This window comes from Rhinoraja longicauda, chromosome 17 (genome assembly GCF_053455715.1).
Source record: "Rhinoraja longicauda isolate Sanriku21f chromosome 17, sRhiLon1.1, whole genome shotgun sequence".
NCBI lineage: Eukaryota > Metazoa > Chordata > Chondrichthyes > Rajiformes > Arhynchobatidae > Rhinoraja > Rhinoraja longicauda.
The window spans coordinates 19,686,718-19,714,623 of record NC_135969.1 but is presented as its reverse complement, the minus strand read 5'-3'; the positions used below and the strand labels follow the sequence as shown (position 1 = coordinate 19,714,623).

General features: G+C 44.1%; 1 protein-coding gene across 3 annotated transcripts in view; it reads right to left on the bottom strand.

Annotated features, from left to right (window-relative positions):
- eefsec (eukaryotic elongation factor, selenocysteine-tRNA-specific) overlaps window positions 1–27,906 on the bottom strand; it is a 254,466-nt gene that overhangs the window by 87,455 nt on the left and 139,105 nt on the right. For all 3 annotated transcript variants that reach the window (XM_078414245.1, XM_078414246.1, XM_078414247.1), the window contains one exon: window positions 18,285–18,914. In XM_078414245.1, coding sequence (XP_078270371.1) covers window positions 18,285–18,914 — 630 coding nt within the window. The remainder of the gene's footprint in view (window positions 1–18,284; window positions 18,915–27,906) is intronic.

The following is a 27,906-nucleotide window of genomic DNA, read 5'->3' as shown; positions in this document are numbered from 1 at the left end:
AGCAGTCGCGAGGGGAACAGCCACACAATAATTCTTCCACCGCCAATAAGCCCAAACAGCTAATACGACAGTGGGAACATCCAAATAATGGGCATGGTATGAGCAACAAGAGTGGTGCAAAGGGCAGACCAATTTTATTAATGCCAGACAAAGATCAAAACCTCCTTAATGCTAGACAGAGACAAGTTTAAAGTGGATTTTTGCACAGCATAAACAAAAGATTAGGTGAGGAGAAGGTTGAAGGCTCCTTGCCTTTCTTGTGCACACTGTCACATGAGCTGAACAGTGGTGCTAGATCCCAACCCAATGATCTAATCTGCACAAGCTTATTGAACATGAGGCTGAGAGGAGACCCTCGACATTCACAAGCATTTGAGCAGACAAATGGTCCCCAAAATCCCTTTCATGTTTGCTTGTGGAATGAGCCCATGCATGGCAGGGTTTAGTTTTGAGATACAGCATGAAAACAGGCCCATCGAGTCCACACCAGCCATTGATCACCCGTTCACTCTTGTTCGATGTTCTCCCACTTTCTCATTCACTCCCAATACACTCGGGGTAATTTTTATGAAGGCCAATTAACCTACAAACTTGCACGTCTTTTGGATGTGGGAGGAAACTGGAGCATCAGGGGGAAACCCACGTGGTCACAGGGAGAACGTGCAAACTCCACAAAGGCAGCATCGAAGGTCAGGATTGAACCCTGGTCTCTGGCGCTGTGAGGCAGCAGCTATACCCGCTATCTTGTACTGGCCCAGGACACTTAAAAAGGCCCTCTGCTCCAATTCCTGCAGTCAGCAGTCATTCACTGCTGACATGAAAGACAACTCTGTGGCAAGAACACTCCCCACTCTAGCCTCTGGCATGAGACCTAATTTGGAATAATGTGTACTGTTTTAACTCCTTTGTCTAAAGCACAATATCGGTATCAAGGTCAGTGCAGTACAAATTGCCTGGATGAAGGGTTAGGTGTCAGTTCATGTCTATTATTGTCGCGTGTACTTGTTTTGCATGCTATTCAATTGAATCAGATAACGCCACACTTCGGTACAATCAAGTCAAACTCAAGTACAATAGGTAGAGGAAAGGGGAAGATACAGAGTGCGGAATATAGTTCTCAACATTGTCGTGCATCAGTTACATAGACAAAGTCCAATGTCCGCAATGTGGTCGAGGTGAATCGGACAGTACACTCGCTTGTGGCAGGACTGTTCAGAAGCTTCATAACAGGGGAAGATGTTCCTGAGTCTGGTGATGCATGCTTTCAAGCTTCTGTACATTTTGCTTGGTGGGAGAAGAAGAAAAGAAGGAGGGATGATTATGTTGTCTGCTTTCCCGAGGCAGCGTGAAACGTAGATGGAGTCGATGGTGGGGAGTCTGGTCTGTGTGACGGACTGGGCTGCATCTACAACTTTCTGCAATTTCTTGCGGTTTTGTGCAGAGCTATTCCCAATTCAAGCTTGGATGCAACCCAACAGTGTGCTTTCTATGATGCAACTGTAGAGTTTGTAAGAAGGCCCTCAAGCCTTTAACATTAACTGAATCCTTTTCCACAGATGCTGTCTGAACTGCTGGGAGCCCCCATTTTCTGTTTTTATTTCAAATTTCCAGCATTTGGTTTTCCTTGTAGGTTTCCAGTAGTTTTTTAAATGTTTGTCATGGTTGGGCATCAGTTTAATGGGATCTCTGGCACCCAGCAGCGTGATGTCATCAGGCTGGCCGAGGAGCTCAAAATTCACACAAGAGAAAAAACCTACAACTTTTAATTTAATTTCTAGACACTTTACAGAACACAATGTAGCTTAAGGCAGGAGCGAAAATAAGATAGATATTTTCAAAATCTAGAATTCTTTTATTTTATAACCTCTATTTTTCCCGATGTTTGAGAAAATTTTAATCCTCCTACCTAAAATTTGTTCTGGGCAATAAGATTTGCTTTGCAGTAAATACGATTGGTACGCTTGAAAAGACTCAGAATCGCGTAGAATAACACTGTTGAGTATAAGATCAAGATTAGTTTGGAAATAGTGGAGGCTCACTTCAATCCATGCCATTCCATTGGCGATGGCCACTGAAGAGTTAACAGCTACTTTGAGACGTCCTGCATGTCATCCATCTCCTACATCATTCCCGATGTGATCTGCTTTACATCGGCGTGATCAAGCGTGGACTAGCCTACCATTTCATTGAACACTTGCGCTCGGTCCCCCAAGACCTGCTGGATCTCCTGGTTGGTAACCATTTTAACTCCCCTTCACATTCCCACACTGATCTTTCTGTCTTGGGCCTCCTCCATTGCCAGAGCGAGGTCACACGCAAGCTAAAAGAATCATATTCACATCGTATTCAGCTTGGGTAGCTTTCCACCCAAAAGCATGAACATTGAATTCTCCAATTTTAAGTAACACTCCCTCTTTCCCTTCTCTTTTTTCTGCAGCAATCCTTCCCCCACCCTTCCATTTCTCCCAATATCTTGTCCCTCTTGTCCCCCACTTTCCCTTCTGCCTATATCCCTCCCTCTGGTTTTACATTTCACTCCTATTTCTTCCTTATCTGACACTCTTTTGTCTCTTTTGCTTCTCTTGCCATTGTCACTTCCTCCACCCATCCCCGCCTGTATCCACCTATCACTTGCCAGGCTACGTCCCGCCCCACCTCTTTCCCCCCTACTCCGCCAGTCTGAAGAAGGATCCTGACCCAAAACGTCGTCTGTCTATTCACTCCACCGATGCTACCTGACCTGCTGAGTTCCTCCAGCACTTTGTGCTTTGCTCTAGATTCCAGCGTCTGCATTTCCTTGAATTTCTCCATAAATTCAATCCCTTGAATACAGGTGGCCCATGCAATGACGCTGCTTTGTGAAACAAGATAAAGATGGAGCTAAGAAACGGAATGGTTTTGAGTAGACTTAAGAGGCACAAAGGACAGATTGAGATCAAGATTATAGCCAGAATAATGGTAGATTATTAGTGTCATCATGGGGTAGATTTATTTATTGACAAATTAGATAATGGGATAGAAAACCACATATATATCCATATTTGTCAATAACAGTACTGTAAGATGTGCATTAAGAAGATAAAATTTCTAAAGGATATTAATAGAATAAGCAAATAGCCAGAACAATTAATAGATTCAGGAACAGCTTCTTCCCCTCTGTATCCGGCTCCTGACCGGTCCTCCCAGAGGCTAGGGTACTGTCCGATTCACCTCTATCTCATTGCGGACATTGGACTTTGTCTCTGGAACTGATGCAATCTGTATCTTCCTCTTCACTCTAACTATTGCACTTGAGTTTGGCTATATTGTATTTATGTATAGTATTATTCGATTTGATTGGATAGCATGCAAATCAAAGCTTCTCATTGTACCCCAGTACACATGACAATAATAAACCTAAATCTACTTGTGATAACTTTATAAAGGTGAACATCAGACAGCAATTTCCCATGTCCTTTCCCGATAACTAAATACCAACTTGCTGCATCATAAGCTTGCATAATAGCAGCCGCCTCCACCACTTCCTCTGCAAGTTAATTCCATGTATGTCCAACCCTCTCTGTGTGCACCACTCTTTTATATTACTTTATTTGTTCAATCTCTATTTGTTAACAATAGACATTGGGCAAATATATCTGCAATTCTCCTCTCCATCCTGATAAATAATGCAATAGCATGATCAACTTTCTAATTTAACCAAATGTTTTCTGAATTGACTCTTGTCCTCGCAAAGGATGAGGGGGGATCTCATTGAAACTTACCGAATAGTGAAAGACCTGAATAGAGTGAATGCGGAGAGGATGTTGCCACTAGTAGGAGAGTCTAGGACCAGAGGGCATAGCCTCAGAATATAACAATGCACATTTCGAATAGAGAGGAGGAATTTCTTCAGTCAGAGGGTGGTGAATCTGTGGAATTAATTGAACGTACAAACTCCGTACAGACAGCACCCGTGGTTGGGATCGAACCCGGGTCTCCGGTGCTGCAAGCGCTGTAAAGCAGCAACACTACCGCTGCGCCACTGTGGGGAGAATGACGGAGAAGAGGGCCGGAGGAGTGGGAGCCGAGGATGCCAGAGAAGTAGAGACAGGGAGGGCCGGAGGAGTGTATAGAGGCGGGACTGGAGGTATAGGGGTGAGAGGGATGCAGCAGCGGATGCTGAGAGGCATGCAAGGTGTGGGTAGGGGAGGTGGTGGAAGAGTGGAGGAGACAGGGCCCGGGAAGTGAGGAGAGAAGGCCGGGGGATTGGTGAGAAAGAAGGCCCGAGTTTTTGGGATGGGTGAGAGAGAGTCGCAGGATTTTGGGAGTATGGGCCAGAAGAGTAGAGAGAGAGAGAGGTACGGACGGGTAGGGGCTGAGAAAAGGCCGAAAGTGTGAGGGAAAGTGCCTATAGAAATGGAAAGTAAAGGCCGAGGAGGGCGGGGGCATGGAGGGAGGTGTGGGGGAAAGAGGTTCAGGGGAAATGGGGAGAACATAATGGAGATGAGCAGGGAGGAGAGTGGGATGGAGAAAAGGAGGGAGAGTGGGACAGAAGACTGGGAATAAAGGGGGAGGTAGATTGGCAGAAGAGAGGACTGGAACAGTAGGTATTTGGAAGGATGAAAGTCTGGGAGGCGAGAGGGAATGGGGATTGGGGAAAGAGACGCCCAGTGTAGTGGGGAGAAGGAGAGAGCCGGAGGAGTGGGGAGAGAGAGAAGTCCGCAGGAGTGAAGAGAGAGAGAAGGCCCTAGCAAGGAGAGGAAGGGGCGGAGGGGGAGGGAAAGAACAGGCGGGAGCTATGCGGAAGAGTGAGCAGCGGAGGATTCGGGGGAGCAAGTGCCAGAGGAGTGGGGAGAGAGTGCTGGAGGAGTAGGGAGAAGGAGGGCCGGAGGAGTGGGAGAGATGGGGGGGGGGGGGGGGGGGTGATGAGGTGGTGAAAGTGGCCCGGGGACTTAAGAGAAAAGAGCCGATGAGCGAGGAGTGAGAGGGCCGGGATGTGTGGGGAGACAAGACCAATATTCGAGTAGAGAGGTCCGGAGGAGTGAGGTGTTTGGGTGAGGCCGGAGGTGTGTGGAGTAAGAGGGCCGGAGACTGGGCGGTTGGGCGGCGACGCGCCGGCTGCCATTGGTCTGCACAGCTCCGCCAACACATTCAAACTGCGGCGGTTGGGGAGCGACGCGCGCAACACAGCGCCCCTCAGTGGGATGCCGATGTAAAGCATTTAGCTTGAAAGCATTTAGTGCGGGGCCCTCAAAAGTGCGGGGCCCGTAGCAAATGCTACTTTTGCTACTATGTTAATCCGGCGCTGCATCAGGTAGTGCAAAAAGAGGAAGGAAATAGTGTAGTCTAGTGTTACAGCTGCAAAGAAAGTGCAGATAAAAAAAGTACAAAGGCAGCGTCAAGGTAGATTGGAAGATTGGGAATACATCCTTAGCATATGAGATGTCAGGTTCTGGAAATACAACCTTAGCATATAAGATCAACCAAAAATTCACAAGGAGTTCTCAGGCACTCAAAGTCACAGAACTATGCAACACAAAATAGGCTCTTCGACCCCACTCATTCATGCAAAACTGAGTTTGTCACACTTGCCCGTTCACGAGTCTGATAGCAGTGGGGAATTTCTGCTGAGAAATATCGATGTTAGATGCCTAGAGTGGTACTCAACACTCCCGTATCAGATTTACGCTTTCTTGTTGTCACGTGTACCGAGGTACAGTGAAAAGCTTCGTTTTGCATGCTAGCTAAACAGATCAGAAATACTATATATAAATACCTTCAAGTCAAACTCAAGTACAATAGGTGGAGTAAAGGGGAAGATGCAAGGTGCAGAATATAGTTCTCAGCATTGTAACGCATCAGTTCTAGAGACAAAGTCCAATGTCCACAATGGGGTAGAGGTGAATTGGATAGTGCCCTAGGTTTATGCCTGAAGATCGATACCAATTACTCCTACTATTGCCTATCGTTTCAGAAGCCTGATAACCGAGCAGAAGAAGCTGTTCCTTAGTCTGGTGGTATGTGCTTTCAAGCTTCTGCATCTTCTACCCGACAGGGGGTGGTGGAGGGGAGAGAGGGAATGGCTGGGGTGGGACGTCTTTGATTATGTTGGCTGCTTTTCCGAGGCAGCGTGAAGTGTAGATGGAGTCAAGAGCTATTTGCTTAGGACACAGGCACATCAGCAGGATTATAATCGAAAATCAAGTTAACTCCCTCATTGCATTCTGAGTGCACTGAAGGATATCAGAATCGCCCTGGCATGCTGCCAGCTAGAAAATTTTGCTTGGCTTTCACGTAATTGGCGGGCATTGACCTGAGCTACTCCAGAGCCACTGAGCACTAATGTCGTCTCCCACAACCATTCTCATCGTTGTAAATACAGCTGCCTTCAATGGGTTTCATGTGAGCTTACAGACCTGATTAAAATAATGGGAGCAGAGCCATTAAGGAGTTGTGATAATATCGACAGCTTGCACTGGGCTTGTTCCAGCCGACATATTAGCTGGACTTCTTATCTGACCCCAACAATCACCTTCTCTTTAATTGTTTGGCTCTTGAAACAAAACATCTGAAGAGCAAATGTCATGGGTCAGATTATATGGAGCATCGTGATTTCCAGGGATAATCAATTCAAAAAACAAAACACAAGTCCAGCTGACTTCTCAGAGCGACTTCCAAAATGAAGAAAGGTGACATTAATCTAAAAGACTCAAAAGTGCTGGAACAACTCAGCAGGTCAGGCAGCATCTCTGTGAACATGGCTGCATCCATGTTCTATGCATGTTTTCCGGAGATGCCGCCTGACCAGCTGAGTTACAGAGTCAAACGCCATGGAAACAAAGACCCTTCTGTCTAACTTGCCCACGCTGACCAACATGCCCCACCTACACTACTCCCACCTGCCCATAACCATCTAAACCTATGCTAGTACGAATGTTTCTTAAATGTTATGATAGTACTTGCCTCAACAAACTCCTCCAGCAGCTTGTTTCATATGCCTCCAACGCTTTGTGTAAAAAAAATGTACAACCTCCGTACAGACAGCACCCGTAGTCAGGATTGAACTCACTGAGCCGCCCTGTTCAATAATACATTGTACATTATTATGTATATAAATGACTGCAGAATGTAGGTGATTCTAGTCATTTATATACATTATAATGTACAGACCAGGAGCGGAAAAGACCGCAAAAAGTTGTGAACACTGCCCAGTCCATCACCAGCTCTGACCTCCCCACCATCGAAGAGATTTATTGGAGTATATATATATGTGTATGTACTTGTGTATGTGTACACACTGAACTTTTATTTTCCTCTCTCGTTTATCATATTGTTGACAGCGTACTACGTTAAAATATTCTGTTGTGCTGCAGCAAGTAAGAATTTCATTGTTCTATCTGGGTCACATGACAATAAAACACTCTTGACTCTTGATATGATTAGTAAGTTTGCAGATGACACAAGCATTGGTGGAGTCTAGGTATCGGGTGGCTGGTAGAGTTCCAGTTAATCAAGCCCTATAGGAATATTTCTATTCCTATCTTTTGTCTGCTGCACTGGCCGTTTAACAAAACACAAAGTGCTGGAGCATCTGTTGAGGGAATGGACAGACCACGTTTTGGGTCAGGACCCTTCTTCAGACTGACCATTTATCTCACTATTCTACACGAGAAGAAAGGGATGGAGGAATGGTGCAATATTTGCCTTAAATTCTCAGGTTATTCATTGCCACAAGCACTTTTAGGTAGCAGGAAGGGTCTCGACCCAAAACACCCGAAGAAGGTCCCTGAACTGCAAAGTCACCAAAATGTGTTATCCAGAGATTCTGCCTGACCTGTTGAGTTACTCCTGCACTTTGCGTCATTTTGTGAATTAACCAGCATCTGCGGTTTCTGCTTTCTTCTTGGTTTTAATAAAGTCATTCAATAGACACTTGGACAGGTAAATAATGACATTATTTAATAGACACTAGGACATGAATAGGAAAGGTTTAGTGCGATAAGGAGGAAATGCGGGCAAATGGGAAAAGCATGGGGATAGGGCGTCTTGGTCGGCATGGACGAATTGGGCCGAAGGGTCTGTTTCTGTGCTAAACTACTCCAAGACTCTAAATACGTTGATAGTTGTTTTACAAAGTTAAGGCACTAGTCAGCAGACTTCCTACACCTTTTAATCTGTGCAAGGAGCTCCCTCACTACATTCTTTCACTTTTGCTTTAAGCATACTTTCTGCAGTCAACCGAAACCAAACAATGCATTTCACAGACTTCAAACGAGCAAAATATTTAATTCGGCGTCAGTGCAAGCCCACAGTCCGGCGGGGTACATAATGCGGGGCGGTATTTACTCACGCTATGGACTCTGAACAGCCCAAGACATGCCACCCACAGCTCAGTGCTATCAGTGCTGTTAAGGCCGATTCAACCAATGCTTTGTACCCCTCCATCTGGAAAATGTAATATATAATGGAGGCCTTTCAATAACTGAGGTCATACTCAGGTTTCTGATCAGCAAATTGAACTGATCTTATCGGGTTTTGACAATGCCATTGTTTTTTTTTCTCTCCTCAAAATAATCCTGTGAGCCATACAGTCAAAGAGCATGGAAACTGGTCCTTCGGCCCAACTCATCCATGCTGCCCAATATACAATACACGCATCTTCCCATGTTTGGCTCATATCCCTCTAACCTTTGTAAAAAGATGGAACTGCAGATGCTGTATTCCAGCACTTTGTGTCTATCCCTCTAACTCTTCCCTATCCATGTACCTGACCAAATGTCAATTAAATCTTGAAACAAGGAACTGAAGGAGATGGTTTTCAAAAAAGACACAAAGTCAAAAACAAGAGGGCATATGATCAAGGTGAGAGGGGCAAGAATTAACATGAATCTGAAGGGCAGCTTTTTCTACTAGAGTGGTTGGTATATGGAATGAACTGCCAGAAGGGGTACTTGAGTCAGGTACTGATGTCTGCCCCAACTAACGTGCATCTGATTGACTCAGTTCATGACTTTTGCTTTTAAAAAATCATTTCTTTTACACTGTATTCTTTTTGTATCTTTTTTTTTTGCTTGATACCAGTCGACTTTTTGTTTTCTTTCCCATATTCATCCTTTTAATTTATCTTTTTCTCGGAGTCTAATTTGATAGTCTTTACTTTCATCTGCTGTTCATCCTTTGAGTGGCACACTCTGTCTACTGCTCGTCATACCCATCGAAGGGCAAGAAACATCTCTCGAGGCAACTATGGTCAGAGATCCAACTAAATGCGCATGACCTAAAGAACAGCTGAGACAGGTTCGACATGGGCCTTATCAGCACCCACTGAACTGGAGTGGAGCAAGTCACAGAGTCAAAGAAGATAGAGTAACTCAGCGGGACAGGCCGCATCTCTGGATAGAAGGAATGGGTAACATTTCAGGTCGAGACCCTTCTTCAGATTTGAATATAGGTCTCAACCCGAAGCGTCGCTCATTCCTTCGATTCAGAGATGCTGCCTGTCCCGCTGAGTTACTCCAGCATTTTGTGTCTATCTTTGGTGTAAACCAGCATCTCCAGTTCCTTCCTACATAGAGTCATAGAGCTGTACAGCATGGAAAGTGGTTCTTCGGCCCACTTTGTTCATGGGCTGGTCCCATTTACCTGTATTTGGCCCACGTCCCTTTTAACCCTTCCTATCCATATATCTATCCAAATGTTTTTTGAGAATTGCAATTGTATCCACTTTTATAGCTTCTTGGCAGCTTGTTCCAGATAAGGGCTATCCTTTGAGTGAAAAAGTTGCCCCTGAGGTCCCTCAAATCTCTAGGAATCACAAGGAAGGTCCTCATGATGTTCATTGCCTCAGCCCAGAATTACAGCAAAATCTCGCAATTAGTATTTAGGAGAAAGGAAATATTAAGGAAATATAAATAAATAACTTGAGAGCATGAGTAATCCTAAATAGTGTGTTACATAAAAACATAGAAAATAGGTGCAAGAGTAGGCCATTCGGCCCTTCGAGCCTGCACCGCCATTCAATATGATCATGGCTGATCATCCAACTCAGTATCCCATACCTGCCTTCTCTCCATACCCCCTGATCCCTTTAGCCACAAGGGCCACATCTAACTCCCTCTTAAATATAGCCAATGAACTGGCCTCAACTACCTTCTGTGGCAGAGAATTCCACAGATTCACCACTCTCTGTGTGAAAATTCCACAGATTCACCACTCTCTGTGTTCAACCATGAAAGGCATGAGACAGTCTTATCTCATCCATCAACACAGGGCGTGAGCCTGTCAGTACACAGCGATGTGTCACATTGTCATCAGTACACCTGGTTGCCATGGTTTTGTTCTCATTAACAGACAGTATGGTTTATACGCCACTGATTTCAGAAGCAGCTTCTGATTTTTTTGCGAAACAAAGCTGAAACCAAGATATTAATTGGAGTCTGTGCTCTTTGTCTCAGGTACATTATTCAAGTGTGAAAACAAACTCTTATTTCAGCTGGTATCGATAATTTCTCAAGCAGGCGGCATCTATCATCAAGGATCCCCACCTTCCTGGCCGTGCCCACTTCTCACTGTTACCGTCGGGCAGGAGGTACAAAAGCCTAAAGTTCCACACCACCAGGTTCAGGAACGGCTACTTTCCTACAACCATTAGGTTCTTGAACTGACCCGCACAACCCTAATCCTCCCTCAGCAATGGAACACTATGGGTCAGCTCTTGCACTACCATCGACTTGTGTTTTTTTAATTGTGCTTTGCACTAATGACTCTCTTTTACACTGTCTTTTATTTCTTTTCACTATTTTGAAGAAATGTATGTGTAATTTGTTTTTGTGTGTTGTCTGAGTCGATGTGCCTGTGATGCAAGATTTTCATTATACCTGTACCTCACCATATTTGTGCATATAACAATAATGTTGACTCGCCATGACCTCAAGAGTCAAGAGTCAATATTCAAGAGTCAAGCGTGTTTAATTGTCATATGTGCCGAAACAGAACAGGTCTGTAAACACAGTACTCAATCGATAACATAATAAACAAATGAAAAAAAAAGTTATCTAAACAACGAAACCCAATATTACTCTTGACTTGACTTCAGTTGCAGAAGATTTGTGATAGGATGAATGACCTGTTGCTTCTCCCATTTCTAATGTTCGGATCTTGGTCTTAAACTCTGGAAATCCCTCCACCACCTTCATGAATTCCCCTAAAGGCCATCTTAGCACCTCAGAAACAAAATACCGCACATGGTAAATCTCTGGAATAAAAGACAGAAAATGCTGGAAATACTCAGTAGACCGAGCAGCATATGAGAAGAGAGGAAGAGGTGAAAGGGTGAAAGGAGAGGAAAAAAAGGAGACAAGAAGACAAAAGTTTGTCAAATAAGGAGAGAAGAGGAGTTAAAGAGGAATGAAGTGTAGAGGTAAAGTGAGGGAAATAGGTGGAAGTGGATGGAAGGGATGGAGGGCAAGATAGTGGTGGAAATGGGTGCACATCGGGGTGGGGGGCAGACAGCAATGAGAGGGGGAAGTGATTCTAGAAGGTTAAGCTTGTCTTGGACAGCTAGAATTACAGAGGGCCAATTTTGGGGGAAGAGGGATTCAGGTTTGAATAGAGAGCGGAATCTGAAGGATCGTAAGCTGGATAGGAAATGAGGTTGCAAACCAAAATGAATTTTGATTGTTTTAAAAGGAAAACAATTAATTGAGTGAGCTTTGAGATTTGTAGTTACACGGGGCTATCCACCAGTGCAGTTATCCCATAGTGCTTTATAGCTTGAAGTAGTTTAGCAATGTGATTATTCTTCCAAGTTAGGAAATGCAACAGCCACAATAGCCAACGAGATTATGCCAAGATAATCTCTTTCAGCAACGTTAACTGGAGGATTATATTAGCTGATGACTGAACAGAATTTTTATTTGGAGGGTGGGGGTGGGGGGGGGGATAAAAATACCTTTTATTTGAGATTTCCAAGTTCCTATGCATTAGAAGCAAACAACATTTGGGTCCAAGGCCACAACTTCCAACATCACTCTGTCAGCAATTGTTACACATTGCTGCCTCAATATTGTGGGTGTCATATGAAATTCCAATGCAAGGTTATATTTGGGTCAGTATATTCTTGAAAGGCTAATTTTATCTGACCGGGGTTAGCAGTGAAAATCCTCCCAGACAGCATAAATGTTGGCTACAGTACAATTAAGAAAGACAATATGTGGTAAGGATTAGTTTTTTTTAACATTCTTTGCGTTAACCCTTTCTACACAAAGTTTCCTTTGTAGTTTTTCAAGTTGCACATGTGTTTCTTATCAAACAACAGCTGCAAAATCTGATCCTGAATATTTCAAGGGAAGAAGTAAAGAAACAAGGAACAGATCTTCACTTCAAATAAAAACAAATTGTGACTGAGTTATAAAGTTATTCTCAGAATGCAAGTGCTGCCACAATTCTCAAATATATAACTGATTTTGGCTTACAAACCGTTTGGGTGATGCGAATGGTCAGGGTACATCAAACTCTACATAGGTTCTGTAAACTCCACTCATCAATCAAATTCCTGCTTCCTGGGTATTTTAATAAATTATTGCATTTTTAAGAAAATATACACACGGGTTCTATAATCACACAACCAGTTATGCACACACAAGTCGTGTTGTGTTTGGTTTAGAGATACGGTGTGGAAATAGGCCCTTTGGTCCACCAAGTCCGCGCTGACCAGCGAACACCCTGTACATTAGCACTATCCTACACACTAGGGACAATTTAAAATTTTACCAAAGCCAATTGACCTACAAACCTGCACGTCATTGAGATGTGGGAGGAAACTGGAGTACCTGGGGGAAACCCATGTGGTCACGGGGAGAACGTACACACTCAGTACAGACAGCACCCGTAGTCAGGATCGAACCTGGATCTTTGACGCTGTAATGCTGCAACTCTACTGCTGTGCCACTGTGCCACCCTCCGTACATGGATAAGATAGGTTTAGTGGGATATGGGCCGAATGCCGGTATGTGGGACAAGTGGAGATGGGGCATGTTGGTTGGCATGGACAAGTTGGGCTGAATGGCCTGTTTCCATGCTGGATGATTCTATGACATGTGTGTGTACTCTTTATAATTGTTAGTTGATATGATTTGTACATTCAGAAGAAAATACACCTCATATGGTCCGATGAAGGGTCCGGATTAAAAACATCGCCTTTCCATGTTCTGCAGAGATGCTGCCTGACCCGCTACGTTACCCCAGTACTTTGTGGCTTATTTTATAAACCAGCATCTGCAATTCCTTGTTTCTATAACTCATATGGTGTTGCTATGAATCTCTTTAGAAGGACTGTTCTATGTTCTACTTCAGGCAGATAAGAGTTAGTCTTGCATCATGAAAGGACACAAAGTGCTGAAGTAACTCAGCAGGATAGGCTGTACCTCTGGAGAACGTGGATAGGTGACGTTTCAGGTCGGAGCATCAGCTATCCATATTCTCCAGAGATGCTGCCTGACCCACTGAGTTCCTCCAGCACTTTGTGCTTTGCTCAGGATTCCAGTATCTGCAGTTCCTTGTCTGTCTTGATTCTTTCTTCCTGTCTTCATAGTAAAATTGTATTTTCTGCACTTTAAAAAACATTCTCTATTGCCCCATCTCAGGTACGTTTTGATACGCCAGAATCGTAGCAAAACTATTTCACTGTATCCCGCACACACATAGCTCTCACTCCCACTCCCAGTCACCCAGCTCCTTTCCCTTCCTCCCTACTTGCATCCCTCATCCCAGAGTCCCCCATTTCCCTTTTATCCCGCCCCCATGTCCCTGTCCACCATATCCCTCCCTCTGGCTTCACATTTCACTCCTCCTCCTCTCTCTGTATCTCACACCCTTTTGTCTCCTTTTCAGTCTTTATCAACTACTCCCCCCCCACCTGTATCCACCTATCACTTACCAGGCTTTGTTCCATCTCTCTCTTCCAGCTCCCCCCTCCCCCCCCCCCCCCCCCCCCAAACCACTACAATCAGTCTGAAGAAGAGTCCCGACCCAAAACATCACCTGTCCATTCCTTCCATAGCTGCCTGAGTTGCACCAGCATTTTGTGTTCTACACACGCTTCTGGCAGCAGCAGCGCCATGTGTCTTCTAAAATTCGAATTGTGCCATCAAAGGAACCCTTCTTCAGACTGGGTTTTCAGAGTCTGAAGGAGGGTCCCGACCTGAAACATCGCCCCAAAGATGCTGCCTGACTCCCTGAATTCCTCCAGCGCTTTGCGTTCAACTTACAGTCCACTCCGATTAAGGAGGGCAGTCAAGTCTGTTCATTTTATGGTCACATTGCGGTTACAACATTTTTCTATCAGTTTTAATTTGCTCAATTTAAGTTCCACGCTGAGCTTTCAACCCAAGTCTCTGGATCATTATCCAATGCCTTTGGATTACTCAAATTGTAACATAACCACTATAAACAAATTAAGGTTGCCATTGATTAACCAGGTATGTGGCCCCAAGGTATGTCTGTAAGTAGCCCACCAAAATGCTCAACACATAAATAAGCACCAGATTACGCAGGATTGCAAACCAGTTAACTTGACCTGTTGAGTCTGCACCAGTCATAAGAACAAGCCAGTTTGGCCCCCTTGTCATTGCCCCTGGGTTACCTTTAGACTTTAATCTCAAGATGCAGTGTAGAAACAGGTCATTTGGCCCAAGTCCATGCCGACCAGAAATCATCCTCTACTCTAGCACTATCCTACGCACTGGGGACAATTTACAATATTTCCAAAGCCAATTAACCTACAAACCTGTAAGTCTGGAGCGTGGAAGGAAACCAGAGCACTTGGAGAAAGCCACGCAGTCACAGGGAGAATGTACAAACTCCATACAGACAGCACCAGTGGTCAGGATTGAACCCTGGTTTCTGGCGCTATAAGGCAGCAACTCTACCGCTGTGCCCCTGTGCCACCCTCTCTTAAAGTTGCCCTGAGGCTCCTCTTAATCCTCTCCCCGCGCACAAACCTATAGTTTTAGAATTCTCTATTCTGAGAAAAAAAGTGCTTTCACAGTGCACTGCAGAGTGTTGTAGAGCAGAGGGATCTTGGAAAACAGGTGCATTTATGAGGATGTTTCCAGGACCCGAAAGCATGAGCAAGGACTATAAAAGCATTTAAAATATATATGGACAGCTACATGGATAGGAAACATTTAGAGGGATATGGGCTAAATGCGGGCAAGTGGGACGAGCTTAGATGGGGCATCTTGGTCGGCATGGATGAGTTTCTCTACATGACAATATGACTTATTTTATGCATGCCCCTCATGATCTTGTACACCTGTCAAGTCAACCCTCAACTTCTACGCTCCAAAGTAAAAAGTCTCAACCTATCCAACCTCTCCCTAAGGGTTAAGCCCGCAAGCCCAGGTAACATTCCGGTGAATCTCTTCTGCACTCCTTCTAACTTAGTGACGCCCTTCCCTTAGAGGAGTGACCAGAATTGCACAAATTACTCTCTGTGGTCTCACCAGCGACTTGGACAGCTGCATCATGATAACCCAACATTTGAGCTGAATACGCTTCCCAATGAAGGCAAGGATGCCAAACGCCTTCTTCAACAAATGTGCCCAGTCACATGCTACACTCCAAATGGGCTGAAAAATCCTTCCCATCTGGCCATTGTCCTGTCCCCAACTGAATCTGATGGCCACATTTAAGTTTAGGTTTATTATTGTCACATGTACCAAGGAAAAGCTTTGTTTTGCATGCAATCCAATCAGATCGGATGATACCAATACATAAATACAATCAAGCCAAACTTAAGTACAATAGGTAGAGTAAAGGAGAAGATACAGAGTGCAGAATATAGTTCTCAGCATTGTAGCGCATCAGTTTCTTAGACAAAGTCCAATGTCTGCAATGGGATAGAGGTGAATCGGACAGTACTCTAGCTTCTGGAAGAACTGGGCAGTAACTTGATAACAGAGGGGAGGAAGCAGTTCCTGAGTCTGGTGGTGCACGCTTTCTCCCCTACGGGAGCGGGGAGAAGTAGGAAAGACCAGGGTGGGACAAACCTTGTGGATACAAGGAACTGTAGGTGCTGTATATAAGATACAAAAAAATAAGATACAAAATTGGAACGCTTGGTTATGTTGGCTGCCCTCCTGAGGCAGTGTGAAGTGTAGATGGAGTCTATGATGGAAAGTCTGGTCTGACAATATGTTACTGCACAACATGGAATATGTTGGAAAATAATTTGGCTGTAAAGGCTTTTGGATACCGGCAATAAAGCAGGAGTGTTCCACATCTTTTATCAAGGAAGACAAAGGTAGTTGTGTTCTGGTGGGGACCGAAACTGGATAGTGGAATGTTTTGTTTAAGGGCAAGACAATGAGGGATGAGCAGGCATCGCACAGAATGGGACTATTAGGGAGTGACCATATTGGCAGCTCTTTGTTGCGGAAGACAAAGGGACTGTTACATCCTGTGCTTCTGAATCTGAGGTAGCTACTGTAACACAGCAAACAATGTGGCCTCTCTCACACTCCATGGACTTATCAGCCTGTTCTGAAATCTTATCCACAGCATTGAATGGCCAGAATGGATGGTGGAGGTCATCAAAGTGGCTTCTCATGTGTAAAGTAAGTGTTTCCCACTGCAAAAATGTAAAGGCAGACTCGTCTTTCAACATCAGCAGAAATACTACATCCACCAGCAAATGCCCTGTTCAGAAATATAATAAGTAACAAGTGTAGATGCTGGTTTATACCAAAAGTAGACACAAACTGCTGGAGTAACTCAGTGGGTCAAGCATCTTCTCTGGAGAAAATGGATAGGTGGCGCTTTGGATCGAGACCCTTCTTCAGACAGATTATAGTAGGGTGAGTGGGGAAAAAACTGGAAGCCAAGAAAAACCAGGACAAATTGGGGCTGGCAATAGATAATCTTAGGCAAGGAGGTTTCCTGATAGGCTAACTGTTGGCTAGAGATAGGTGTGAGCCCGAGGTATACATCGTTGCAAACTGTGGACCTGGTTTAGTGGAGGATGGGGGGGGGGGGGGGGGAGGGGGAGGGGGGGCAAGGGGGATTGAGAGAAGAGGGGGGAGGGAGGTGTTTGTAGGAGTTACATAAAATTACAGAATTCAATGTTCACACTGTTGGGTTGTAAGCTATCCATGCAAAATATGAGGTGCTACTCCTCCAGTTCGCATATGGCCTCACTCTGGCAATGGTGGAAGCCAGTATGGGGATGGGAAGGGAAGTTAAAATGGATAGCAACCGGGAGATCCAGTAGAACTTGGCGGACCAAGTACGTACCCCGTAGGTGCACTGTAGAAAGTATCTTGACTGGTTGTATCATGGCCTGGTACGGCAATTCCAACACCCAGGAACGCAAGAGGCGTGGCGGCATCTATCATTAAGGATCCCCAGCATCCATGCCATGCCCTCTTCACGCTGTTACCATCGGGCAGGTGGCACAGAAGCCTGAAGTTTCACGCCACAGGGTTCCAGAACAGCTACTTTCCTACAACCATCAGGTTCTTGCACAACTCTAATCATATGCGTAGAAACAAACTGCAGATGCTGATTTGTACCGAAGAGAGACACAAAGTTCTGGAGTTATTCAATGGGTCAGGCAGCATCTTTGGAGAAAAAGGATGGATGATGTTTCAGGTCTGAAGAAGGGTCCTGTCCGGAAACGTCACTCTTCTTTTTTCTCCCAGAGATGCTGCCTGACCCGCTGAGTTACTCCAGTACTTTGTATCTATCAGCCCTAATCCTACCATGGCAATGGAACACAAGGGACCACCTCATGCACTACCATGGACTTGATTTTTCTAATTGTGTTTTGCACCAAAGTCTTATTTTGTATTCTGCACGGTATTTATTTTTTTAATATCTTGCAAAACTGCCATGTAATTTACGTATAGTTTATGTTTAAATTATCTTTTTGTATGTTTGTCTACGTGATTGTGATGCTGCTTCATGGCACAGTGGTGCAACAATAGAGTTGCTGCCTTACAGTGCCAGACACCCGGGTTCGATCCTGACAACGGATGCTGTCTGTATGAGTTTGCACGTTCACCCTGTAACTGGGTGGGTTTTCTCCGCGTGCAGCGGTTTCCTCCCACATTCCAAAGTAGTGCATGTTTGTAGGTAACTTGGCTTCTGTAAATTGGCTGAAGGGCCTGTTTCCTTGCAGTATCTCTAAAACGGCAAGCAATATTTTCATCGTACTTGTACCTCACCGTACATGTACAGATGACAATAAACTCGACTTGACTTCTCATAACCACTGCTTCTGAGATCAGGAGGTTGGTTTTGCTTACCCTTTCCACTTGTCCCTCTTTGTGTTTTAGCTTGAAGATCTTCAGTTTGGGCAGTGACACCTCGGTGTAGTTTTTCTCCTCAAAGCCCCCCAGCAAGACCCCGTGGAAGGCCAGCCTGCAGGTGTTGGTGTGGATGTCAATGTCTAACTTGGATCCTATCACCAAGCACAACTTGGGGCAGGTCACCGGCTTCTCAAACTCCAGCAGGGCCCACTGCTGCCTGGGAGTGTGGCCTCCCTCGGTTTGGTCATCAGTACAGCTGTCCTTGCCTGGGGACAGGTATTCTTCCTGGTAGAGGTACTCCTTGTCAAAGTCAAAGGAATTGATCTCTGGCTCAGCATCAAAACCCTCCGGAGTAGGGCTGAAGAACATCACCCTCCCCATGACAGTCTCGTGTCCAACGGTGATGTGGAACTTGGCCTTGGTGTGCACTGGTCCTTTGAAATAAGGGATCTTCTTCACTGAGATGATAGCGGCATAGATGGTGCGTAGGGACTCTGGGGAAGAGACCAGGCCCCGTTCAAGCTGCTTGGGGTCAAATTGGGTGACGCATATGCCCACGCGGTCACCTTGAATGGCAACATTGACTGGCTTGCGAAACATCTGCATGGATTTCACTTTACGGATAATCTGTGTCGAAGACAAAAATCAAGGAAGGAAGAAAAACAATTAGTGTATAAAAGAAGGACAGGGGATTCAAAAACAAAAATGAAACAGAATACCAGAGAAACCAACATCCTGAAGAAATACTATCGCAAAAAAAGACCTTAGGCCACTGGGGCATATAAATTATGCATGGTTATGAAACACAAAAGCCATTTATGTGCTCAGCGATGATGAATATTGTACAAATGCTGGATCGTTGGCTTCTGATAAAAAAAAGATGACCCTTTTTAGAAGTTGTATGTTATTACTGCAGGCTTTGAAATCAAATGCCACATCTCGCCTGTCTGTGCCATTGTAATACAGGATATGACAGGGCAAGGAGATCTGTATTCGTAAACTCCATGATGACAAGACACAGGCAGAGGCAGCAGCAACTACATGTATAAAAAAAAATGTTCTACTGGAATCTGTAAACAGAAAACAATCACCATGGTGAAAGCAAACTTTACATTACCTAGGAAGCTGAAAGTGTCAGGAATTATAGACCCCTACTAATTCAAGATTCAAGATTCAAGATATCTTTATTTGTCATCCAAAAAACAAGCAAATTACACAACCCCAACCAACACACAAAAAAAAGAAACATCCATCACAGTGAGTCTCCTCCAGTCCCCTCCTCACTGTGATGGAGGCCAGAATGTCTTTTCCCTTCCCCTGCCGTCTTCTCCCGCGGCCAGGCTGGTGTCTTCTCCCACGGCCAGTCTGAAGAAGGGTCTCGAAGGGTCACCCATTCCCTCTCTCCTAGATGCTGCCTGACCTGCTGAGTTACTCCAGCATTTTGTGATACCTTTGATTTGTACCAGCATCTGCAGTTATTTTCCTACCACCCCTACCACAAAGCGCAGTGTGTCCTATCAAAATTCCATATAAATTATTTTAGTTTTTTTTGTCATTCATTCTACACTAATAACAACTGGGAAGAAACTGTCCATGTTTTCACACTACTGTACCTCTTGCCTGATTGGAGAGGGGAGTAGAGGGAGTGACTGTGGTTAGACACATCCTTGATTACCTTTGTGGCCTTGCCGGGGTAGCATAAAGTGTAGATGGAGTCAATGGAAGGGAGGTTGGTTTGCGTGATAGTCTGGGCTATGTCCACGAATCTCTGCAATTTCTTACGGTCTTGGATGGAGCTGTTCCCAAACCAGGCTGTGATGCATCTGATAAAATGCTTTCTAGGGCACATCTGTACAAGTTGATGAGGGTTGTTGAGGACATGCTGAACTTCCTAAGCCCTCTGAAGAAATAGAGGCGTTGATGTGCTTTCTTGGCCATTGCTTCGATATGGGTGGTCCAGGACAAGTTGCTGTTGATATTTACTCAGTAATACTTGAAGCTTTATCATTGCTCATTCTTTACCTTTCATTTCTGGAATGTTGGAGCACAATGCCTCCTGTGTAACATGACCTAAGCTACTTCATCTCATTGATTGTATTTTATTTCAGAGCCAATGAGTAATCATCACAATTTGCTTTGGAAACAGCTCTACCCAAGACCTTAAGAAATTACGCAGATTTGTGGATGTAGCCCAGTCTCCCCACGTTAACTCCATCTACATTTCACGCTGCTTCGGGAAAGCAGCCGACATAATTCAAGACTTGTTCCATCCTGGTCATTCCTTCTCCCCGCTCCCGTCCAGCAGATGATACTGAAGCTTGAAAGTGTGCACCAAAAGACTCAGGAATAGCTTCTACTCCTCTGTTATCAGGCCTACCCCATTGTAGACATTGGAATTTGTCTCTGGAACTGATGCACTACAATGCTGAGAACTACATTCTGCACTCTGTATCTTCCCCTTTGCTCTATCTATTGTAGTTGAGTTTGACCCGATTGTTTGCCTGTATCTGATTTGATTGGATAGCACGCAAAACAAGTATAGCATTATCTGATCTGATTGGATAACATGCAAAACAAAACTTCTCACTTTACCTCTGGAGAAAAGGAATAGGTGGCATTTCGGGCCGAGTCTCTTCTTCAGAATGACCCGAAACATCACTTATTCCTTTTCTCCAGAGATGCTGCCTGACCCACTGTTACTCCAGCTTTTTGTGTCTATCATCAGTTTAAACCGGCATCTGCAGTTCTTTCCTACACATATAATAAACCTAAACCTAAAAATAGACCACGTGGCCCGTCTTTCCTGTTTTATTTTAGATTTTCTGACATCTGCATTTTGTTTGTTGATTTTCAGTCCTTTGCTCTGTCAATTGGATCATCTGTAGATCAGCTCCATTTACTGAATTTTGCTCCCTAACTCCCTAATACCTTCACACAAAAAAAACTTTTTAATCTCAGTCTTGAGAAATTCACTTGATCAGACCAAAAGATCATAACACATAGGAGCAGAATTAGGCCATTTGGCCCATCGAGTCTGAGCCGCCAATCAATCAAGACTGATCTATTTCCCTTTTTCAACCCAATTCTCCTGCCTTTCCCCCGCCACCTTTGACGCCCTTACTAATTCAGAACCTATCAATCTCTGCTTTAAAAATACCCAATGACTTGGCGTCCACTGCCCTCTGTGGCAATGAATCCCACAGACTGATTCTGGTAATCATATTCATACAGCGTCAAAAACAGGTCCTTCGGCCCAATTCGTCCATGCCGACCAAGTTGCCTACTGAGCTAGTCTCATTTGCCTGAGTTTGGCCCTTATTCCTCCAAACCTTCATAGCGTGAGGATTTGAGTATAGGAGCAAGGAGGTCCTACTGAAGTTGTACAGGGACCTGGTAAGACTACACCTGGAGTTTTGTGTGCAGTTCTGGTCTCCTAATTTGAGGAAGAGCCCCCTCTTGCTATTGAGGGGGTGCAGCGTAGGTTCACCAGGGTAATTCGCGGGATGGCGCAAATGACATAAGCTGAAAGAATGGATCGACTGGGCTTATATTCACTGGAATTTAGAAGGATGAGAGGAGATCTTATAGAAATATATAACATTCTTAAGGGATTGGACAGGCTAGATGCAGGAAAAATGTTCCCCATGTTGGGGAGCCCAGAACCAGGGGTCACAGCTTAAGAATAAGGGGTAGGCCATTTAGGACGGAGATGTGAAAAAACTTTTTCACGCAGAGAGTTGTAAATCTGTGGAATTCTCTGCCACAGAAGGCAGTGGAGGCCAATTCACTGGATGTATTCAAGAGAGAGTTGGATGTGTCTCCTAGGGCTAATGGAATCAAGGGATATGAGGAGAAAGCAGGAAAGGGTACTGATTCTGGATGATCAGCCATGATCATATTGAATGGCGGTGCTGGCTCAAAGGGTCGAATGGTCTACTCCTGCATCTATTTTTTATGTTTCTATGTTTCTAACTTTTATTATCCATTTAACGGTTTAATTTTAATGCCTCTTGCTAGATAAATTTGGCGAAACATATTTAAATTATTGCCACACAAAACTGCTAGACACTAGAAATATTAGCACAACTAAAAATTGCACAGGATCCAGTGTGTCTTTAGGACTTGTAGCAACATTTAAGTATTCGAACAAAAAAATATTTACCTCAAGGGATTTAGAGCAATCTGTCAGGACACCATTTTGTGTCTTAAAATATTAACCAGTAAAGCAGTTTGAGGAAATTAAACACAAAATTCTGAGTGCAGTTTACCTTAGCGAGGAATTAAAAGATCAATTTCTATGTTACCTGGCTCTGGAGGTAGAGGAAATGTCAGATAACTATCTACAGCGGCTTAGAGGTCATGCAATGAGTCGTTAAAAAAAAAAAAAAATCAATTTGAAGATTGCATATAGCTGCTTAAATGCACTCTGTGCTCCACAATCTACGGAAAATTTAATTAATAGGCGGCACGGTCTTGTGGGTGAGTTCCTTTGAGGTTTTTTGTTCAAGTCGAGAAAAAGAAAAAGGAGTAATTTGAGAACCTCAGTCCAGCCCATCACTCCACATATAACTATATCTGAGGACAACAGATCCTTATTCAGGCAGACATTTTCCAAGGAGGCTCCCAAAACCCTTTGAGCTGCAAATTGTCAATTCCCAAAAGTTTTTCTCCATCTGGGATATTCTCTGTCTGTGACTTTAGTCTTTAGAGATGCAGCACAAAAACAAGCCCATTGGCCCTCTGAGTCCATGTCGACCAGCGATCACCTCGTACTCTAGCACTATCCATGCACTAGGGGGAATTTTACAATCTTACCGAAGCCAATTAACCTACAAACCTGCATGTCTTTGGAGCAGGGGAGGAAACCGGGGCAAGGGGAGGAAACCCATGCGGTCACCGGGAGAACATAAAAAATCTGTACAGACAGCACCCGTGGTCAAATTGCATCTCGGGTATTTGGCGCTGTAAGACAACAACTCTACCGCTGCGCCACTGTGCCTCCCGGTTGAGGCAGACATTTTCCAAGGAGACCTCAAAGCCTTCTGATCTGAAAATGTTCAACTCCCGAAAGTTTTCCCCCATCTGCAGGAGGGATGTGAGTGTGGTGGGATACTCTGTCTGTGGTACACCACTGGTCAAATTCCCAATCACAAACACAACCCTCACCATCGCCCGCCTGCCCTTGGGGACTGCATGGTTAAAACCAAGTCAACAACTCAGTGGGGTAAATCGCACACTGAACTGCAGACACTGAAAACCGTACACCACTAATCTTTAGTCAGTACCGGCTGTACAAAACAAGAGCAAATTGCAGATTATTAATGATGATAAGTGGCAACAACTGCAGATAGAATGTCACACTACAACAGAAACATATTTAGATACAGGATCATTTTGTACTGAGGAGTTAAATGGTTGGATGTGTCAGAAAAGCTTAGGCATAGAATCAACGTAAAAATGAAGAGAGGTCCCAGTAAGTAGGAAATAAACCCAGAAAATGTTTTCAGGTTAAATTGTGTAAACTAAATGAAGGACTATTTGCAGAAAGTTGTGGACCAGTCCAGCAATCCAACTTCCCTTCCATTGACTTCATCTACAGCACGCTGCCTCGGCAAGACCATGAGCATAATCAAGGACCAGTCACTCCCTTTTCTCCCCTCTCTCATTAGGCACAAGGTACAAAAGTATGAAAACATATACCTCCAGATTCAGGGACAGTTTCTTACCAGATGTATTCAAGCAACTGAATCGTCATCTCATCAACTAGAGAGTGATCCAGAACTACTATCTACCTCATTGGAAACCCTAGGCCTATCTTCGATTGGACTTTAATAGACTTTATCTTGCCCTAAACATTATTACCTTTATCAGGGTGTATGTGTACACCGTGGATGGCTCGATTGTAAACATGTATCATCTTTCCGCTCACAGGTTAACACGCAAGAAAAGCGTTTCACAATACCTCAGTACAGGTCACAATAAACTAAACTCAAACCTCCTATTTACCTCATTGGAAGACCTTTGATCTATCATTAATCGACCTTATTGGACTTATCATTAATCGACCTTATTGGACTTTATCTTGCACTAAACATTATACTCTTCATCCTGTATCCCTACACTGTGGACGGCTCGATTGTAATCACGTATAGTTTTTCCAATGACTGGATAGCATGCAACAAAAAGCTTTTCACGGTACATGTGACAATAATAAACTAAATTAAACTAGATGTAAGATGTTGACGGAGTGTGGTGACTCTTTGCTATTCCCAGAGAAGGATCTACTATCAACCGATACAATCGCTCTACACTTTTAAATCTCTTTTCTCTATTGTACTTAGCTCACATAATCAAAGACTTGTCCCACGCCGGTCATTTCTACTTCTTCCCACTCCCATCCGGCAGAAGGTTCAGAAGCTTGACTCAGGAACAGCTTCTTCCCCGCTGTTATCAGGCTTCTGAATGGTCCTTCCAGAAGCGAGAGTACTGTCCGATTCACCTGTACCCCATTGCCAACATTGGAGTTTGTCTCTGGAACTGGTGCGCTACAATGCTGAGAACTGTATTCTGCAGTCTGTATCTTTCCCTTTGCACTACCTATTGTACTTGAGTTTGACTTAATTGAATTTATGTATTGTATTATTTGATTTGATTGGATAGAATACAAAACAAAGCTTTTCATTGTACTTTGGTACACGTGACAATAATAAACCTAAGGCTAAATCTATCAGGAATCTTCTTAAAACAAAGTGTGTTTCTCACCTGGGAAAGATCACTAGATACAAAGTGTTGTATTTGAAGCAGGAACTGAATGATATGGCTGTGGGTTGGGAATGGAGGAGCATGGCAGCTGTATGGACAGCACAGTTAACTGTATGTTACATTATAATCTGTGCTTGGGAAGTGAGCAGAACTGGTAAGGCCACATCTGTTGCTCATCCACATTTACCAGGGGACGGCAGGTCGAGACACAATGCCGACGGTTTGCTCAAATTCAAGACAACTGCCTTCAATGGTGCTGAAGTGGAGATGGTGTAGAGCTTCAAGGTCCCAGGCGTAAATATCACCAACAGTTTCTCCTGGACCAGCAACATTCCAGCTACGGCCAAAAATACATACCAACATTTCTACACAGTCCACGTGACAATAAACTAAACTCTCAACAACTCTACTTCCTCAAGAAATTAAAGGAATTTGGCAGGTGTCCAGCAACTCTTACTATCTCCTTCTGTACAAAGCATCCTTTCGGGTTGCATCACAACTTAAGGTTTGGGAACAGCTGTTCAAGACGGAGAAAAGAGCAGAGAGTTGTGGATGTAGCCCAGTCCATCACACAGACCAGACTCCCCACCATCGCCTCCATCTACACTTCACACTGCCTTGAGGTAACAGCCAACATCATCAAGGACCACTCACACCCTGGCCATTCCCTTCCTTCCTCTCTCCCATCGGGCAGAAGATACAAACGCTAGAAAGCAGGTACCACCAGATTCTAGGATAACTACTTCCCTGCTGTTATCAAACTACTGAACAATCCTCCCTTGAGCAAGGGTGTCGTCCCAATCTTCTAACCTACCTCATTGCTGTAAAGTTATTGTTCTGCACTCTTGTATTTTTCTCTCTGCACTATCTGTCGTTCCTGATTGTACTCATGTATGCACTGCTGCAAGTAAGAATTTAATTGTTCCGTTTCGGTACATATGACAATTACAGAGTCTTAGAGTCATACGTGGAAACAGGCCCTTCAGCCCAACTTGCCCACGCCAACCCATGTGCCCACCGACATGTCCCAACTGCCTGCATTTCTCGATAAATTCTACTCTCTCGTCTCTTGTGTAGCATGATTTGATTTGACTGGATAGCACGCAAACAAAGTTTTCCACTATATCTTGGTACATGTGACAACAATAAACCGACACCTATACCAATTAAGTTGTATTGAGTGCTATTGTAAGTAAACTGGTCTGTATCCATGGATATCAGGGGTTGGAAAATCTGTATAAGGTCCTCTCATCAGCTAGAGTGCGGTCCTGACGTCCCATCTACCTCAATGGAAACCTATGATCTATCTTAAACCGGACTTTATCGGACTCTAATGTTATATCTTGCAATGAATGTTGTACCCTTTATCTGTACACTGTGGGCGGCTTTATTGTATTCGTGTATAGTCTTTTCTCTTACTGGATAGCATGTAAACAAAAGCTTTCCACTGTACCTCAGTACACATGATGATAAAAAACTAAACTAAAATAAACTGAATATAATCAAAGGTATCGAATCATAGTCATACAGCACAGAAACAGGCCCTATGGCCCAACTCGTCCTTGCTGTCCAAGAAGTCCTGTAAACTATAACTGTGTTAAAAAACCTCAAAGCTAAAAATATAATGAAAAGTAGTCAGCATGGATTTTAAACAGGAAAAGCCGACTTGACTAATCCAATTGAATTCTTTGATGTATCTGAAGTGCAGATAAGAAGTAATGCAGTGTACATAATGTATTTTATTTGTATAAAAGGCTTCTGAAATGTACGGCATTGTAGACCCGTGTCTAAGGTTTGAGTTATGTGTGGTATAGGAGACAGGTCGCTGACTGACTAGTCGCCTGACAAGAAAACAGAACAGAGAGAATATGGGCTAAGAATAGTTACTCTGATTGAGAAATGGTGGGATATGGATGGTGTTCAAAGACTGCTGCTTACCTTTGGCAAAAACAACAGACTCAGGAAATGAAAAGTGCAGTCGTAGAGAATGGTTGTGGCACTTGCTACTGTTATCAGACTTCTGAACGATACACCCATAAACTTTGGATGCAGTCCCAATCTTCCAACCGACTTCATTGTGGACCATGCACTTTTTTATCTGTACTTTCTCTGTAAGTAAGCCCCATCTACACGAGTCCCACCTGCCTGCGTTTGGCCTATATCCCTCTAAACCTGTCCTGTACGTCTAATTGTTTTTTAAACGTTGCAATAGACCCTCCCTCAACTACCTCCTCTTGCAGCTTGTTCCATACACCCATCACCCTTTGTGTGAAAACTGTAACCCTCAGATTCCTATTAAATCTTTCCCCCTTCACCTTAACCCAATGTTCTCTGGTTCTTGATTCCCCTACACTGGTCAAAAGACTCTGTGCTTCTATCCGATCTATTCCTCTCATGATTTTATACACCTCTATAGGATCACCCCTTATCCTCTAGCGCTCTAAGGAATAGAGCCCAAGCCTGTTCACCTCTCCCTTGATTAATAGAGCCTTGCCTGGCACTAATTACTTCTCAGGTCTCCGAGGTTAACATAAATGCTGGAGTCAATTATAAAAGACGAAATTGCTGAGCATTTGGATAGCAGTAACAGGATCATTCCGAGTCAGCATGGATTTACGAAGGGGAAATCATGCTTGACAAATCTACTGGAATTTTTTGAGGATGTAACTAGGAAAATTGACAGGGGAGAGTCAGTGGATGTGGTGTACCTCGACTTTCAGAAAGCCTTCGACAAGGTCCCACATAGGAGATTAGTGGGCAAAATTAGAGCACATGGTATTGGGGGTAGGGTACTGACATGGATAGAAAATTGGTTGACAGATAGAAAGCAAAGAGTGGGGATAAATGGGTCCCTTTC